At 39.9% G+C, this 15,256-nt stretch overlaps 1 protein-coding gene across 15 annotated transcripts in view; it reads right to left on the bottom strand.

Moving 5' to 3' along the window:
* Nucleotides 1–15,256, bottom strand: part of cacna1g (calcium channel, voltage-dependent, T type, alpha 1G subunit) — a 301,230-nt gene that overhangs the window by 22,429 nt on the left and 263,545 nt on the right. For 12 of the 15 annotated variants that reach the window (XM_008437998.2, XM_008437993.2, XM_008437999.2 and 9 more), the window contains 3 exons: nucleotides 6,701–6,852; nucleotides 3,292–3,401; nucleotides 1,804–1,937 (listed from right to left, as the gene is read on the bottom strand). In XM_008437998.2, the coding sequence (XP_008436220.1) occupies nucleotides 1,804–1,937; nucleotides 3,292–3,401; nucleotides 6,701–6,852 (396 nt within the window). The remainder of the gene's footprint in view (nucleotides 1–1,803; nucleotides 1,938–3,291; nucleotides 3,402–6,700; nucleotides 6,853–15,256) is intronic. The other 3 variants (XM_017310773.1, XM_017310771.1, XM_017310775.1) reach the window with 1 other exon arrangement.

The following is a 15,256-nucleotide window of genomic DNA, read 5'->3' as shown; positions in this document are numbered from 1 at the left end:
TCTGCTCGTCTGTTTGGCATCATCGTCCTGTTGGATCCTCCCCATGTCGCCATTCAGATGCTTTTGAAACAGTTTTGTACGGTGGTTTAAAATCTGGCAGGACTTTTGTGTATTTGTAATTCTATCTGTTTGGGAAAACCTCCCGACCCAACTTAATGCAACACACACCCCAAAACACGACAAAGGCTGCAGTGTATTTTACAGATGGCTGTAGACACTCCATGTTCCACGTCTCGTCTGACCAACTTTGCACACGTTGCTTTAATTACCGCATCCTGCATCGTAACGTCCTAATCAGTGATAATTTCTCTGTAAGACTTATCTTCGGTGCAGTTCTTGTGTAATTTGACTCACATCCTCCTTTTCGTTCTGCGTCCCTTTCTTCGGAATGGCTTCCGGACAAGCAGCCTCCCTCCTTTGGGACCTTTTCTAATGAGGTTTTAGCGAATTACAGTTGAATCAACTTAAGAATGATGCATGTGTGAGGTCTTTTCCGGAGGTTCTTTTTTTTCCCCCTTCTCTTTCGTAAGAATATCACTTTTGCAAACTGCTTCTCTGTGTTTTTAGACATGCCACTTTTTTTATTTTTTGTCCTTTGATTTTCCACCTCCAGGTTTTGGGCAACTGGCTCTTTTGAAGCTGCCAAATCAATAAAGAATTAGGAAGCAATTCTGTTCTTGTGACAGAGCTAGTAAAGAAAAGGTCAAGAAATTGTTTTAAACATCTTTTGTTGCCATCCAAACTGGCTCATCCCCTTGGAATTGGTGCATTTCCTGTTTTAACATCAAACTCACAGACATATAAAGCTATAAGACTAATATCAAAAGCTGAAACAAAAACCATTTTGTTTACAGCGCTGATGCCTGTCTATTTGTGGATTTGTCTGTGGAATGTAACTAACTTTCGTACAATATATCTAAAATATTCGAAAGAAGCTCAAATATCTCGGCGTAATGCTATTTGACACACTTTTGGCTAGCACTTGCAAAGCAAACAATCCAGGAGGGTCAACCAATCAACATACCACCAAGAGCAGAGATAAGGAAGAGCGAGGATGTTTGCATCTGGAGTTGCGCTAAGACGGTTTCCGTCCAATGTATAAAAAGTACATTTGACGTTTAAGCTATTAATAAAGGCAGTTCTAATCATTTTCAGATATAGCTGTAAGCATTTCTGGATTCCAACAATTTGCGGGCGGTTATTGGTCCCTTGCCTCCGCTTAACTCCAAACAAGCCTTCATTTACATCCATTAACCGGACAGATATCGGACCTAAGTAAATTGGTACTCTTGAATTTCCCTAGCTTGTTCTCTCCTCTACCAAATCACCTTTCCTGTTCGTCTTCCATGGCTTCTTCTGCCTACCCTCCATCTCTTTCCCCTCGTCATTAACTTCATCTCAATCTTTCTCGCTCTGACAGCAACTGCTCCTCTTTATGGCTTCATCCCATCTCCCGGTGATGGATCTCCAGGTCAGAAGTTATTCATCATTCCTTACATTCCTCCCTACGCCAGTCTTTACCTCTCCCTCTACCATAACCACGCTCATTGCAGATTAAGACCTTGCCGGTGCTTTGTTTGTCTGCCGAGCGAGTTTCCCTGTGCCATCTGGTCGGCTCGCCCTCAACCCGAGCCCTGCTGGGACCTGCCATGCGAAAATGACAGATAGGGGAGTCCCAGAGATGCGTCTGTTTTACAAGGATCCTTAAAAGGCAAAGCGGCAAGTAAGAAGCAGCTGCACGGACGTATCTGGCAGAGCATCAAGGAAGGAGGCGGAAATAACCAGCAGGGAGGGAGATCGTACCTCTTGCTATCCTCAGCACTCTCATGATGCGGATAATGGTTGGGTTGATGGGCAGCGAAGCGTTGACCTCAATCTCCTCCAGAGTGATGCCCATGATAGACAGCAGAACAATGGCGAGATCCAGCTGGTTCCACCTACACACACGCACACACACACACACGCACACACACACACACACACAAGCACTCATCAGTCACCATTGCCGACTTGCTGTGCATCACTTCTTTTCGCCAAAGCCTTTGACAAATATGATTCCCTGCAAAGAGGTACAGGACAACTACTTCTTCTTTCTGAGTCATCGCCTCCAGGACTGAAGCGGCAACTCGAGAGTTGGAATTGAGTCTCAAAGGAGTCACGAATTTGAGACTGGAAACTCAACCTTCAAATTGACTTCCAGGAAAAGAGTAAAAATATGGCAATCTTACTGTATCAAATGGATTTCTCTTACTGTTTTTCCCTGGTCTGTTGAAAAAATTGTTAGTGTTACCTTTAAGCCCCAAACGACTTGAATCTCATGTTGATTTTTGTCAAATAAAGAGGCAAGTTTTCGTCATGGCAGACAGAACATTTGCATAACATAGCAGGTGATTGAACAATACGATTAAGTTAGCGCTGCATTAGCGTACCATTTTCGTAAATTACATCGCCAATGAAATATTTTAAATTTGTCTAAAAAGACATGTCTGACTCAGTTGGAGTCCACATCCCTTATGCTATTAAAATAACTGTTAAAACTGCTTGTGAAATAGATATAGGCTGACGGTAACAAACTGACTCCATGTTTCATTATCCACTTTCAGGTCAAAAGGTCCAAAAACACATTGAAAGATCATTATTGTGTAGATAATAAAGATGCAGGTAGTTAAGCAGCCTTTCCAGTGTTTCAACTCGGTCCATCAGAAAACCACTGGAAAATACAGAATCAAAATGAAAAATGGGTTTAAAATTGTACAACTCTCAGTTACAGCTGTGGGTTATTTTCCTTAGGAATAAGAATGAATTGTAGTGTTGAGATGTTTAGCTAAACTCCTGCCAAAGTCAAACAGGATAAGGTTCTAACTGTAACAGAGCCAGTGGGCATCGTGAAGTCCTGGCTGGCTGTAGCTCCGGTTCAAACAGACGAGGTGCGGCGTGTGTTTCGGGTGCATATTTACGGTAACGTGTGCTGGAGAGCACGTGCGCCGTTGGTATTGTTCTAGTGCGTTACTGTGCGGTTTTCAAAAGGGAGCCAGGAATTTTAAAACTATGATATCATCTGAAGCGGTTGTGCTTTATGGCCGTTTAACGAGGCCTTTTGTATTCACACAGACTTTTACCGACGCAGCTTATAAAGAGTTCGCTTAACACGGGTTCAAGTTTTCCACATGAGTCAGCGCTTAAAAGAACGGCACCGCCAGTAAGCAGTTCGTTAGACGCACACGTCGAATCGGATATCGATGGTTGAAAATAACATCACTTAGGAAGCGTGGTCATGGTTGGAATACTGACTTGTCCTTGAAGAAGCGCCGAAATCCAAAGGCCACCAGCTTGAAGACAGATTCCAAAACAAAGATGAGGGTGAAGATGTAGTTGCAGATCTTCAACGCATTGTCAAGCTCCTATAAAGGACATCAGAAAAAGTTGATGTAAAGCAGAAGGAGACCTCATACTATATTTTCAGTTAAACAGAGCAGAGGGTTTCACAAATTCACAATGATACTGTACTAAAAACATTGTAGAAAAAAACTATTTCAACTAGACTTCATCTCTTTTCTCTACAATAGATCTTACCGTTATTAGATGGCTCAAGTTGTCCTCTCTCAATTTTTAGTGAAAAGGGCATAAAAATCAAAGTGTCCATTTTTTGCCTGTGGGAGAATTCTCCACTTCCATCTGCATGTAAAAACTGACCTTTTGCAGAGAGACGAAGAGAGCACGGCTGGTCAGCGGGGATTTGACTAAACCCTCCTGGGTGGCAAATTATCCCCGAACAGAAAGGCCCAGTTTGTAAAATATCTCTTTATCTCACCGTCTACTCTGACTTTGCTATCGGTTTAAATTTACTGCTTATTATTGAGTACAACCCTTTAACAGAAATTTCACGTAAATGTTACAGTAGATTTGTCGTCCCCTCCTTGAGCCTCTCTAAAAGCATTTTAATGTTTTAGGGAAAAATGTTCAAACACGATTGTGTTTCAAGCAGGACTCTAAACTTAATCAATAAAAGTTTGGAAATTTGCATTTGATTGAATTTTTACTTTGTTGTAACAATGCTTTATGGCAATAAACACGGAGAGAGATGAACAACAGCAACGAGTTTCTGCCTCCCAGGGTAAAATCCAACAGTAACGACGACAGCGATGACAGTAACAATATCAACGACAGCTACAATAGCGACGGTAGCAATCACAGCTACAAATGTAGATTTTCCAACTTTCTTGTGTCACATCACAAGCCCCATGTGTACAAATTATGTATGACCTGCATGCACAAACTTCGCCGGTTGCTTAGCTGAAGCGATTGTTGCCTCATCTCACAAGGAGATAAATGTCGCCTCTTGTGTGTCAAAACCTTTATGCTGTTCGGAAGCCAGTTTATTTCCATTTGAGCATTGCCACATTTTAAAAACAATGAGCAAGTGAGGAGCCACCATGAGGTTCCTAAATCCTCCCCGTCAATAGCAATAGGCTTTTTATAGATGCAGTTTGATTGGTTTGGGGAAGAACCTCAGATGTCACTCTGTCTTGGCTAGTGTGTTGTCCCACACACTATTGATAAGCTTCATTTTATCTATGGATAAATTGTTAATTGTTAATGTAGCTCGTTTGTTCAAACTTCCATTATCTAATCAGGTAGACAACTTCAAAGTAGAGAATACGTTGCTTTGCAGTGCCAGTTGTGACAAATCTCACACCGGTTGTATAAGATGTATTGCGAAGAAGCATTGCTACGACTGACCAAACATAAATTTCCTAATTCACATGACAATCTTCTGTTTCACTTCTTTTAAAATCATTCAGATATATTCACATTGGGTGACGGGGGTCAGCTGTTTTATACTTAACGCCCCAGAAGTTGGGCAATGAATCAAATGTTATGCATTTCAAACATCTCATTATATTAGTGGATGGTTATTAATGGTGTGCAGCCATCAGTGCATTGACTACCGGATTGACCTCACATCTGACAAAATTGCTGCTGGGAAAATTTTACCTGAAAGACCTGCATCATTCTTGAATCGTGGAGAAAGTCAAGTTCCAGTAAAGAATGCTACAGAATGTCCAAGATCCTGAACTGCTGGATGATTTATTTTACGCCACCGTAGAGTTTTCTCTATAGTGGCTGTAGGCGAGTTTGATTGCTTCTGTACACACAGTGAGCTGAAGACTTTTAGAGAAAGGCTTTCAGGCAAGATGGCAGCAGATATGACAATTACGTCCCAGAAAAAGATCCAGGACAGTCTGAAATTTTGAGGGAAGTTCAAGGATGGACACCAGAAGACTAGTCCAAAGTGAAAATCCTCTGATGAGTCCACCTTCTAATAATCTTGATATCTAGAGCATCGTCTGAAGAAGAAAAGAAGAGCGTTACTCTAAGGTTTATCTTGAGTCCTGCTGATATCGATGTATTGAGTTGCTTCTATTTCAAAGGATTGTACTGACTCTCGATTCTGCTCATGAATGCTGCCATAAAGTGAGATCGAAACGTTCCTCAAAAGAAACTTCATACACTATCTACAGAAAATTGGGTGATTATCTATTTTTTCCAGCATAATTCATCTCAGTTTCAGTGTCAAGTGACAAAGAAGATCAGATCATTTGAATGTTGGACTTTCTTGAACCCAAGAAAGATTTTTGAGGTAGGTTCTCAAAAAACTTATCTTTTGATCAAAGTTAACGTTTTATCAATTATTTATTGTTTTACGTCTTTAACTGGTTTAGCAGTGAGGTTTAACTTTTTGTTTTGACCTTGCTTTTATAGTTCTGAGAAGTTATTCTGACCTTTCTTTTGGCAATTCTGTAGGTAATGTTCATTTTTTTTGCTTTCCTTGTAGCCTTAGCAATGCCTGGTAATATTTTACTGCCATTTGCATTTAAAGAGAATATTTAAAACACACTGTTAAAAGATCACTGGATCATTAAGTCAGTCATATTTTTTCAGTTTTTATTGTTTTTTTCCATTGTTATTGATTTGCCCGTAATGCTCATTTTATTGTTTTGACTAAACTTTTATAGTTCTCCAAAAGTTTTTTTTTTTTTCCAGGAAATTGCAACACTTTCCTACTTCTTTTCCCCCCTCAATTAAATCTTTTTTGAAAACTGAACTCAAAAAGTAAACATTCCAAAACAATAATAGATTATGAGTGTTATGGAAACTGATAAGCATGTCAGTCGAAGTGAGTTGCAAAAGCAATCGTCATCCTCGAACGCTTCGTCATGTCGCAACAATACGTTTCAATTATTTTCAGCACATGTGAAAACTGGAACCTCTTTTATCCGACACCCCTCAATGAGATCCAGTGAAACCTACTGTCTGTTTATAAAACAAAAATAGGTCAAGCTCTGTCAGATATGATTAAGTGTTATATAATTTTAAGTTTTGCCACAAATTCTCAATTGGAATTTCGTCCGAACTTTGCTGGGCCATCATAACATATTGACCTGCTTTCATTCCATTGTATGCATGAAATCTTGCTGGTTTTCCTTTAAATTTATCCTGTTTTTAGCTACTAAGACAACTGGATGCAGAGAATTTCATTTAGGAGTAAAAAAAGGCTAGATGCAAAAACATGATGGACATTTTGGGTCTTCTAAAATAAAATCTTGAGTTTCAAGGCAAGTTTGACAAGGTTTGAAGATTTCTGCAAAGTCAACCGAGCATTGGTGTCAACATGTACAGGGGATGTTTATCGCCTGACCTGTGGCTGCTCGTAGTGCTCCATGGACATGGTGATGACGTTGAGCCCTATGACGATGGTGATGAAGAGGTCCAGGTAGTGGCTGGTGCACATCTTGTGGATGAGCAGCCGAGTGGGGGAGTAATCAGAGTAGTAGGGCTTACTCTGAGCTTCTGTTGGAAGTGGGTGGGGTGGGTGGGGGGAGTAAGGCAAGGGGTAATGAAGAGGAGGAGGAGGGGTAGCGGGAAGAGGAGGAAGGGGAGGCAGTGGTCAAAAAGTGAGCCAGAAGGTAATAGGCAGGGACAGCGTACAGTAGGCCTGCAGTGCTGAGGGGGAAAAAAGCCAATGAATCATCTTGGAAAAAATAAAATAAAAAAGGGAGGGATTAGTAAAAGTTTAATGGTTGACTCGAACTGACAGTACAACAGTGTGCGAAAAGAAGTGAGAGACTGTAAAGCAGAAAGACAGACCAGATAACGGACAGAGACAAAGAGAGACTTCCTGTTGAGCCCTGTGCAGTTATGACGGATGAAATGAACGCTGCTCTCCTTTGAGCAACAGTGAAACTTTCTTTGAATGCGATGACGGATGAACTGCTCAGTGAAACTATATTCAGGAGATCTCCCTTTTCTGGAACCGTTCATGATCTGTCTTTCCTTATCTCATCCACCTCTCTCAGGTGGAGAACTTAATAGAGCAGGAAAGTAGTTTCGCAAACTCATCCATCACTCGGTCTCTCCTCTATTCCTTCAGTCCAGACTGGAAGGATAGATGGGTTTAGAGCGAGGATGAGGAAGAAAGAGGAAGCTTATGTCATCCATCACCTTATTGCCAACATCAGTGAAGGAGAGGTCACGGGAGATGCGGGAATTTAAAGAATGGAATATAATCGAACCAGTTGATTAAAAGACAGAAGTCCTTTGGATCTCTGGAGTGTAGCACCCTGTGTGACCAGTTACTGTGGCAGCAGCTGTGTAGGTCTGAGATGATTCCCAGGAGTGTGTGTGTGTGTGTGTGTGCGTGTGTGTGTGTGTGTGTGTGTGGTTCCTGGTGCGCACCTAGAGGGTTCCCCATCCAGTCCAAGGAACTCCACTCATAAATCAGGTAATGAGACAGAAAGGCTTACTTAGCAGGATCTTTAGAAAGAACCAACACGGCCTTCCAGTCTGTGCTCCAAATCTGGTGTTCTTAATGGGAAGTTTTCTCTAGTGAGAAACGGCCGCACCTATTAAGTTTGGACAAAACTGGGGCAGGGAAGATTTTCTCATAGGAATAGGTTTATTTTTTTTACCTGTTACTAAGTGTTTTAGGTAAAAAAATTAAGATTATCACTGCTGTTTTGAAAAGTTGTACCAATCTAATAACAACATACTGATGAGAAAAATACAATAATGTAATGCAAGCTAAGTTAACTACATTCATGTTTACCTATTTAATTAGTTTTATGTCATGACGCGTCAATAACAGACCTATTTTGAGGCTAAACGGTTAGCTAATAAAAACTAGTAATCTAATAGCAGGCTAGGAAGCTAATGGTAAGTTGGCTACACAAGTATCTAGTATTCTATTTGTATTTTAAAAAGCAAATTCCAGGCTAACAAGCCAATAGACTATCAAAAATAATAGCAGATGACCAAGCTAATTTTAATTTTAAACAATTATTACTTGGCTAAGGAGCTATTAGTTAGCAAACAAACAAAGACTAAGAGACTAAAAGTAAACTAAGAGTCTAGCAATATTTTAATGAGCTAACAGTAAGCTAACAAGCTACTAGAAACCAAACAAATAAATTGTATGGCAAGCAGAACAGCTAGCAATAGCTTAATTACCTAAAAGACGATTAAAGGGCTAAAGGCTAATAATAGACCTACAAACTAATAGGCTACAAAACTAATACTTGTTAACAGAAGGCAAACAGTTTAGCAGTAGGATAGCAAACTAAAACAAAAAGCTTAAAATAGCCCAGTAAGCTAATAGTAAGTAGAAAATAAGAGACCACCAAATTTACGGTAGGCTACTAAATTATTTACAGGTTAGCAAGCTAATATACAGCTTTGCCCAACATTTTGCATGCCCATGTAGATTTAGGGTTAAAGATTGTTTTTGTTTTTTCTCATTTGACCTACCGTATTTTACGCACAATAATGCGCACCTAAAAACCTTCAATTTCCTCAAAAGCCGACAGTGCACCTTATAATCTGGTGCGCCTTATATATGAACCAATATTGAGCCACAACAGGTCTAGCAACTACGGTAAGCAGCCGCCGACTTCATTTTCCCCCGTAGAAGAAGACATGCGCGGCATGCTGGGATAGTTGTCAAAACGCTGGTTTGTTAATAAACCCAGAAAGCAGTTGGGCACAATATCGCAACACCAACACTGTGAGTGAAACAATGACTGGGACAGCCTACTTTATAAAGTACTCGGGGAACACTTCTTTACAAATGTGGATGTGTAATAATAGAGTACGGAACAAATTGGCAACCCAGACTGAAGCATCTATTCTATGCGCCTTATAATGCGGTGCGCCTTATATATGAAAAAAGTTTTAAAAAAGGCCATTCATTGAAGGTACGCCTTATAGTTCGGAAAATACGGTACATGTTTATTCTGAGTGGAGGTAATATTAGCATTTTTAAGGGACCTAACCAGAGTCTTGACTTCAGTCTAATAGAGAATCTGTGGACAGAGTTAAAGATTAGGATGATAGCAAGAAGCTCTTGCAACTTTGTAGACTATGAACTAATCAAAGATAAATTGTCAAAATGACAGGAGTTTGGTTGCTATAATGCCAATAAAAACTTCACTATTGATTACAGAAAAGGTCCAAATAATTTCTTACAGTAAATTTTTTCAAGCCTGGTACTTCTTTTACATTGCTTTACTGACTGTTCTCTTTTCGGGCCAGAGACAGACTTCTTGGTTGAGTGAACGCAATTTTAAATCTGCCAGGGGTATGAATAATTTAGAACTCAATTTTGCCTAAAAAGTGTTAAGATTTGTTCAAAAAGAGTCTTTATGGGTCAAATGTTAGATGAGCGGAGTAGCCTTTTTGTCAATTAAATAATTTAAAGAGGAATGATCATACTGTTGTAAATGTTTAAAAGCTTTCAATCTAAATGGTCAGGGGAAAAGATTTTGATTGTTACTGACATGGAGAAAGTAAAACAACTGAAAGACTCCTGTTACCATTTACACATTACATTAGATTTAAGGAAAAATTTAAATAAAATAAAACATGAATGTGAATATGAGTAACTAAGTGAATCAATTTGTGATGTTTTATTTCCCTGGATATTTTTGAAATAAATGCTGACCTTATAGGGCTGGAGTTTCACCTCCTCTGAGTGCCGTCAACTTAATTATTTGAAATTCTGGTTTTTAGGGTCACGGCTGCTGACAGCTAATTTTGTCCTTGTTGGTAATTATCGATATTGACGACAGGGGAGATCCACCTGAACAGCAGTCAAGTGGGGTGAGCCGCCGGGCGGCTGGCTGTGGAGTTTGCCCATCGCTGAACACCTGGGGAGATGTGCGTGCCAGAAACAGGGGAAACAACATGGCCTCTGGTGTGCTCAGACTCCTAAAATAAAAGGCACCTCAGCTCGCTGACATACTTTGTCATGTGCTATGCTCCTCAGCACCTCCGAACCTGATTTGAGCGCGACACCAACACTTTCTCATCTTGTCAGACGCTCTCTATAAACAGGCCTATAATTTTAGACGTGACACAACATGGCCGCTGGGCAGACCGAGGAGATTTAGGGCGTCTTGGAAACGTCTGCGGGAGCGGCTTTAAATCTGAGCAGGTGGGTGGAACTGTTGCTGGATGCAACAGCGTGGCTCTTTCACCAGGAGTTTGTATTCACAAGATTCTTCATCATCTCCTGAACTGCGGGCATTAGTCTTACTCTGTTCTACTTACTATCTGCAGGTGCGAGGCGAGCTAAGGCAGACAGAGACAGATGCAACTGGTTCGCTTCTCATGCATCTAACTCTGTTGCACAAGATGGAGTTATGTTTTACCCTGCAACTGCCCCAATTACGTTGCTCTGCGGCAGGGAAAAGTGTTTATTGTGGTATTGGGAAGGCCAGGTTGTCTTCAATCCTAATTGTGTGATGAAGCAAACAGGAAAGTCGTTCTGCCCTGACCCTGTATTATGAACAGAGCAAAGAGGGCGAGGCCAAACAAGAAACAGGGGGATGTGGGAGAAGAAAGTTTTGTTTTTTTCCACAACAACTTAACTAGTCTTGAGAGTGAGTGAACAAAGAGAGGCGAGGTCAAGGTTTCAGAACCAAACCTCTGCTGCTCTCACTTTCACTAGCCTTTCCTCTTTCACAAATAGAAAGTCACTCTCCCTAAACAAGGCTGTGCTTCTTTTTTTTAATTACATTAGGAAGGTTTATAGGAAGATTAACAAAATAAGACTTCCTGCTCCCACTTTTGCCCCTTCTACTCACTCAGTTCCTTCACTGATGAGGCCGGTGAAGCCTTCTCTCAAAAGTTGGATGGATGTAATTTCTGAAACGAAGGGAAGCAAGTGCAAATGTGCAAAGAGGTCAGGGTTAACCTCTCTGCGATCGTTGCACCTGCTCCCTGTATTTTCACCTTTAAATTTGACACAAAGCCAAAGAATATTTGACAGACCATCTAGGACAACCATTGAAAGGAGTTTTAGATCCCACTGTGTTTGTTAACTGTACTGCAAAAACGCACAGGAGCTAAAAAGTAATTCAACTATTGACTTGAACCAGTGGTACAGATGGTCACTCTAGTAGCGTCTGCACCAAGCCAGCCTTTATGTTTGTGATTGGTAAACACTTAAAAAGACTAGTACTTCCTTAAAAAGTCTCCGGTGACTAGGTCATCCCTTCCGGTTTAATGTAGACTCAACTGCAAACTCTGTGTGACATCGATAATCTTTGTCTCTAATAACACGCGATTAAATTTGTTCACCCGATAAATCATTGAAAAACATACCGTGCCATCATCCTCCAACCACTTCTTGTCGTCCTTTATGTCCTGTCAGTAGTAACATCTAGTTGTTGATCTTGTACAATGTGAAAAAACTGTTTCTATTGCAGTTTTCAATACAGTCGAAAAACCCCCTCATCCTAGCGCAAAAACATTTTTCGAAATTGCCAAAATTTTTTGGGTAATTCAATGGAACCCAACATAGTGTCAATGCCAGCGTAGGAGGCTGAATTCAGTTAACCTAATGCAGAGCTCAATGCCTAAGTATCCAACATGCTACATCTTAGGAATGGCTGGTTGCAAAGGGCAATTGCCATTGCTAAATCAAGTCCATCAACACCAAGACTATTGACTCCCCTACATTTACAACATCATATTCCTGTGCTATTTCTCTGCTTTTGTCTAGAATCAATCAATTCCACTTGATTGGCAGGAGAATACTCAAAAAACTGTGTACCTACAACAACTCACCGCACCGCCAACAACAAAGTGAATCGCTAGTGCAGGCTTATGAAAACTGGAAAAGATAACGCCAGTCCCACTGACATGTCACAACATCCAGCTTGTCATGAGATTTCACCATGACTCATCTGTAGTTCAACTGGAACTTCAAGCAGACGTGTTCCATCGACCTACAAATTTAGATTTGCTCATTTCGAACGAGATCTAAAACCTCCTTTTTCGTAATGTGTTGAAAGGTCTGTCAAATAGCAAAGAAGAACAGTTAGAGGAAACAGAGAAACATTCCCTGTCCAAAAGCAACCCGAACAGCCACAACTCCTCTACACATTCCCCCACTTGTATTGTCGGCGCTTCCCTTTACGGGGGAAAATGTGAGGCGCCGAGGATTAGGCGTGCGGGTTGCTTTTGCACATGGCCACTCTCAAAAACATAATAGCATACATTTCCGAGGCGGTCGTTTTTCTTTTTTTTTTTTGGGAAATACAGACACAGTAAGGCTCCTCATTGGTTGTTGGACCGATGAGTAAGCACACCACAACACTATGAGTGTACCGTGATCGTGTAAGTGAGAGCACATTGGTTTGGATTGAGTATGTTGGAAATGGGTCTGAAACCAGAGCTCCTGTTGTGACTGTGCAAAAGGTGTCTAGAATAAGCTGTGAAGTGGAAAGGATGCTGAGTTGGCCACTCGGTCGAAACGAGGATCTTACAATGAATCTCAATCCCAATGGTTGATTCATTGAGTAAAATGGCTGCTGCTCTAAAAATGGCTGAAGGCGTTGGTTGGGTCTGGTTGTCCGATCACATTTTCATGAATTAGGAAGTGTGGATTAATGGGGGATCCGGAAAATGAATGAGGGATAGGGATTGACAGGAACGTAAAATTTAGCGCTTGGATAACAAATGAAATGGATGGAAAGATTTGAGAAGGGCAACGGAGATAAAAGCAGCACCAGTGCATCTTAATGCTTAGATAGCCAAACAAAAAAAGAGCTAAACAACAATGATGTCCCGTAATTGCAAGGCACCCTTTTGGTTTAATGCGACAGCTGCTTTTATGCTCCCGTCCTTCTTAACGAATGGCTCAATATTAAATCTCAAAACTCAGTGTCTGCCAGGGAATGTACTTTGACCTTCATTGTCAAGGAAACGATGTCCAATTCTGAAATCCAGCAAACACTGAGTCTAAAAGAAAAAGACAACTGTCAACGGAAACAGTTACTGGAAGCAAAAAACAACAACAACAAAAAAAAAACACAACCCAAACAATTATTTAACCGATTTTCCAGATTGCTCTGCTGTCTCACTTAAAAAAACAATCCAAGAGAGAGGAGAAAAGGTTGGAAACAAAAGACAAGAGAGCAGAGCAAATTGTGGAGTCCGGAAGAAAAAAGGTAAAGAAACAAGAAAAACGTGACATTGTTCAAAATGACAGGGTGTGAAAACACACTCTCTCATCGGCACTTCTCAACGCACATGAACACACACACACACGCACACATGGCAGACTGACACACCTTTCTGAGTCATACTTGAGCTGGATGGACTCATTGAAATGAGTGAAAGCAAGTGATTGGATAGAGTGGATGGCAGGGCGGAGTAACGAGAAAAACAGCGCAACAAGATACAGACCGATGGGAAGCTGGTAAACCGCAGAATGAGAGCGTCTGTGACTTTCTTACTTTAACTCAGTCCATTTTTATTTGATTTTTTAAACATTTTTACCCGCAGTCTGACCTTAATCACTCTAAAACCAGGAAGACATTATCTAAAGAGACAAATATATAATCTATTACAGTTCCACAAGAGGACTTACTGGATATACTGCAGGACGGTTACCGGTATACCAAGGTTTTAAAAAGTAGACAGTTGGAAAACGACTAAAAACTTTTATGAAATGCCATAGAAAGCCTTCTCCTACCTGTTGCTGAACACTGCTGGTCAGATGGATGAAAAAGGGCTACTACACTTTTCTCAAAACAAAAGCTGTTAGGTTTCAGGCTCAATGCTCTGAGGACCAGAACAGCTCAAGGGAATGAGATTCTTTGCAAAGGATACTTGACTACCAAATTTTATAGAATTTTTTTGCTCAAGTCCATACATTAATGTTGAAATAAATGAATGGCGAAATCAATTTTAACTGAAAAATCAGCTTTACTGTTGCGTCCGAATAGAAATTAGCTCATGCTATATATTTTTGTTTTAAATTGTGTAAATACTACAATGACATGAGATTGTTGTACTTTTATGCAAAGGTTGTTGTAATGTCATAATGCAACTTTCTGACACTAAATTAAATCTGTGAACACAAAGCAAGACTTACTTAGCATTATTTAATCTGGAATTACAGCTACCTCCCCTTAAATCCCAACAAAAGGTTCTCATGTTGCAGCAAACACACCAGAAGATGCAGAAATGCTTGACAGAATCACAGAAATGGTTTCCAAGGTTAAAAACTAAAGCGAGTTAAAGGTAGAGACGAAAAACATTCCAGGAGGAGATACTTGCTGATATCCACTGCTTGGGTCTCGATGTTGAGCAATAGGAGAGAAGCTGACTTAAATCAATGAATAACTGAAAAAAAAAAAAAAACACAGTAATAAAAAAAAAGATACTAAAATATTATGGAAAAATTTAGAATTTTTTTGTACAGAACTAAAATGTGACAATAAAAAAAAGAAAGATTATTAATTTTTTTTAACATTTTAATAATATGACTAATAAGACAATAAGACTGTAAATTAAAAAAAATATTACATACTAGTGATAATCCTTAAACTACTAAAATTATAAATACTAATCTATGTTACACTGTATAATCCAATAAAATGATTTTTGGGTGCAGTAGAGGGCAAATTAATTACCTTATCAAGCCACCAATTTATTTCAATATTTAAATCTAATTTTGGAACAACTCGCTGTCCATATACTTATATAATTGTGTCAAAGTTGAAGAGTAGAATTTGTGAATTTTAAAAAGGCAGTAAAGAAAACCTTTACGTTGGAAATGTGAAAATAAAAGTGTGTTTTTAGGACACTACTCCAAGATGAACATCATTTCATTAACTTATTGCCGGTGTACCTCAAGGCTGTGTATTTGTCCCACTTCCTTTTTCACAATATCTTCTCTGTTCAACTT

Source organism: Poecilia reticulata, linkage group LG19 (assembly GCF_000633615.1).
Source record: "Poecilia reticulata strain Guanapo linkage group LG19, Guppy_female_1.0+MT, whole genome shotgun sequence".
NCBI lineage: Eukaryota > Metazoa > Chordata > Actinopteri > Cyprinodontiformes > Poeciliidae > Poecilia > Poecilia reticulata.
This window is presented reverse-complemented; position numbering and strand designations above follow the sequence as displayed.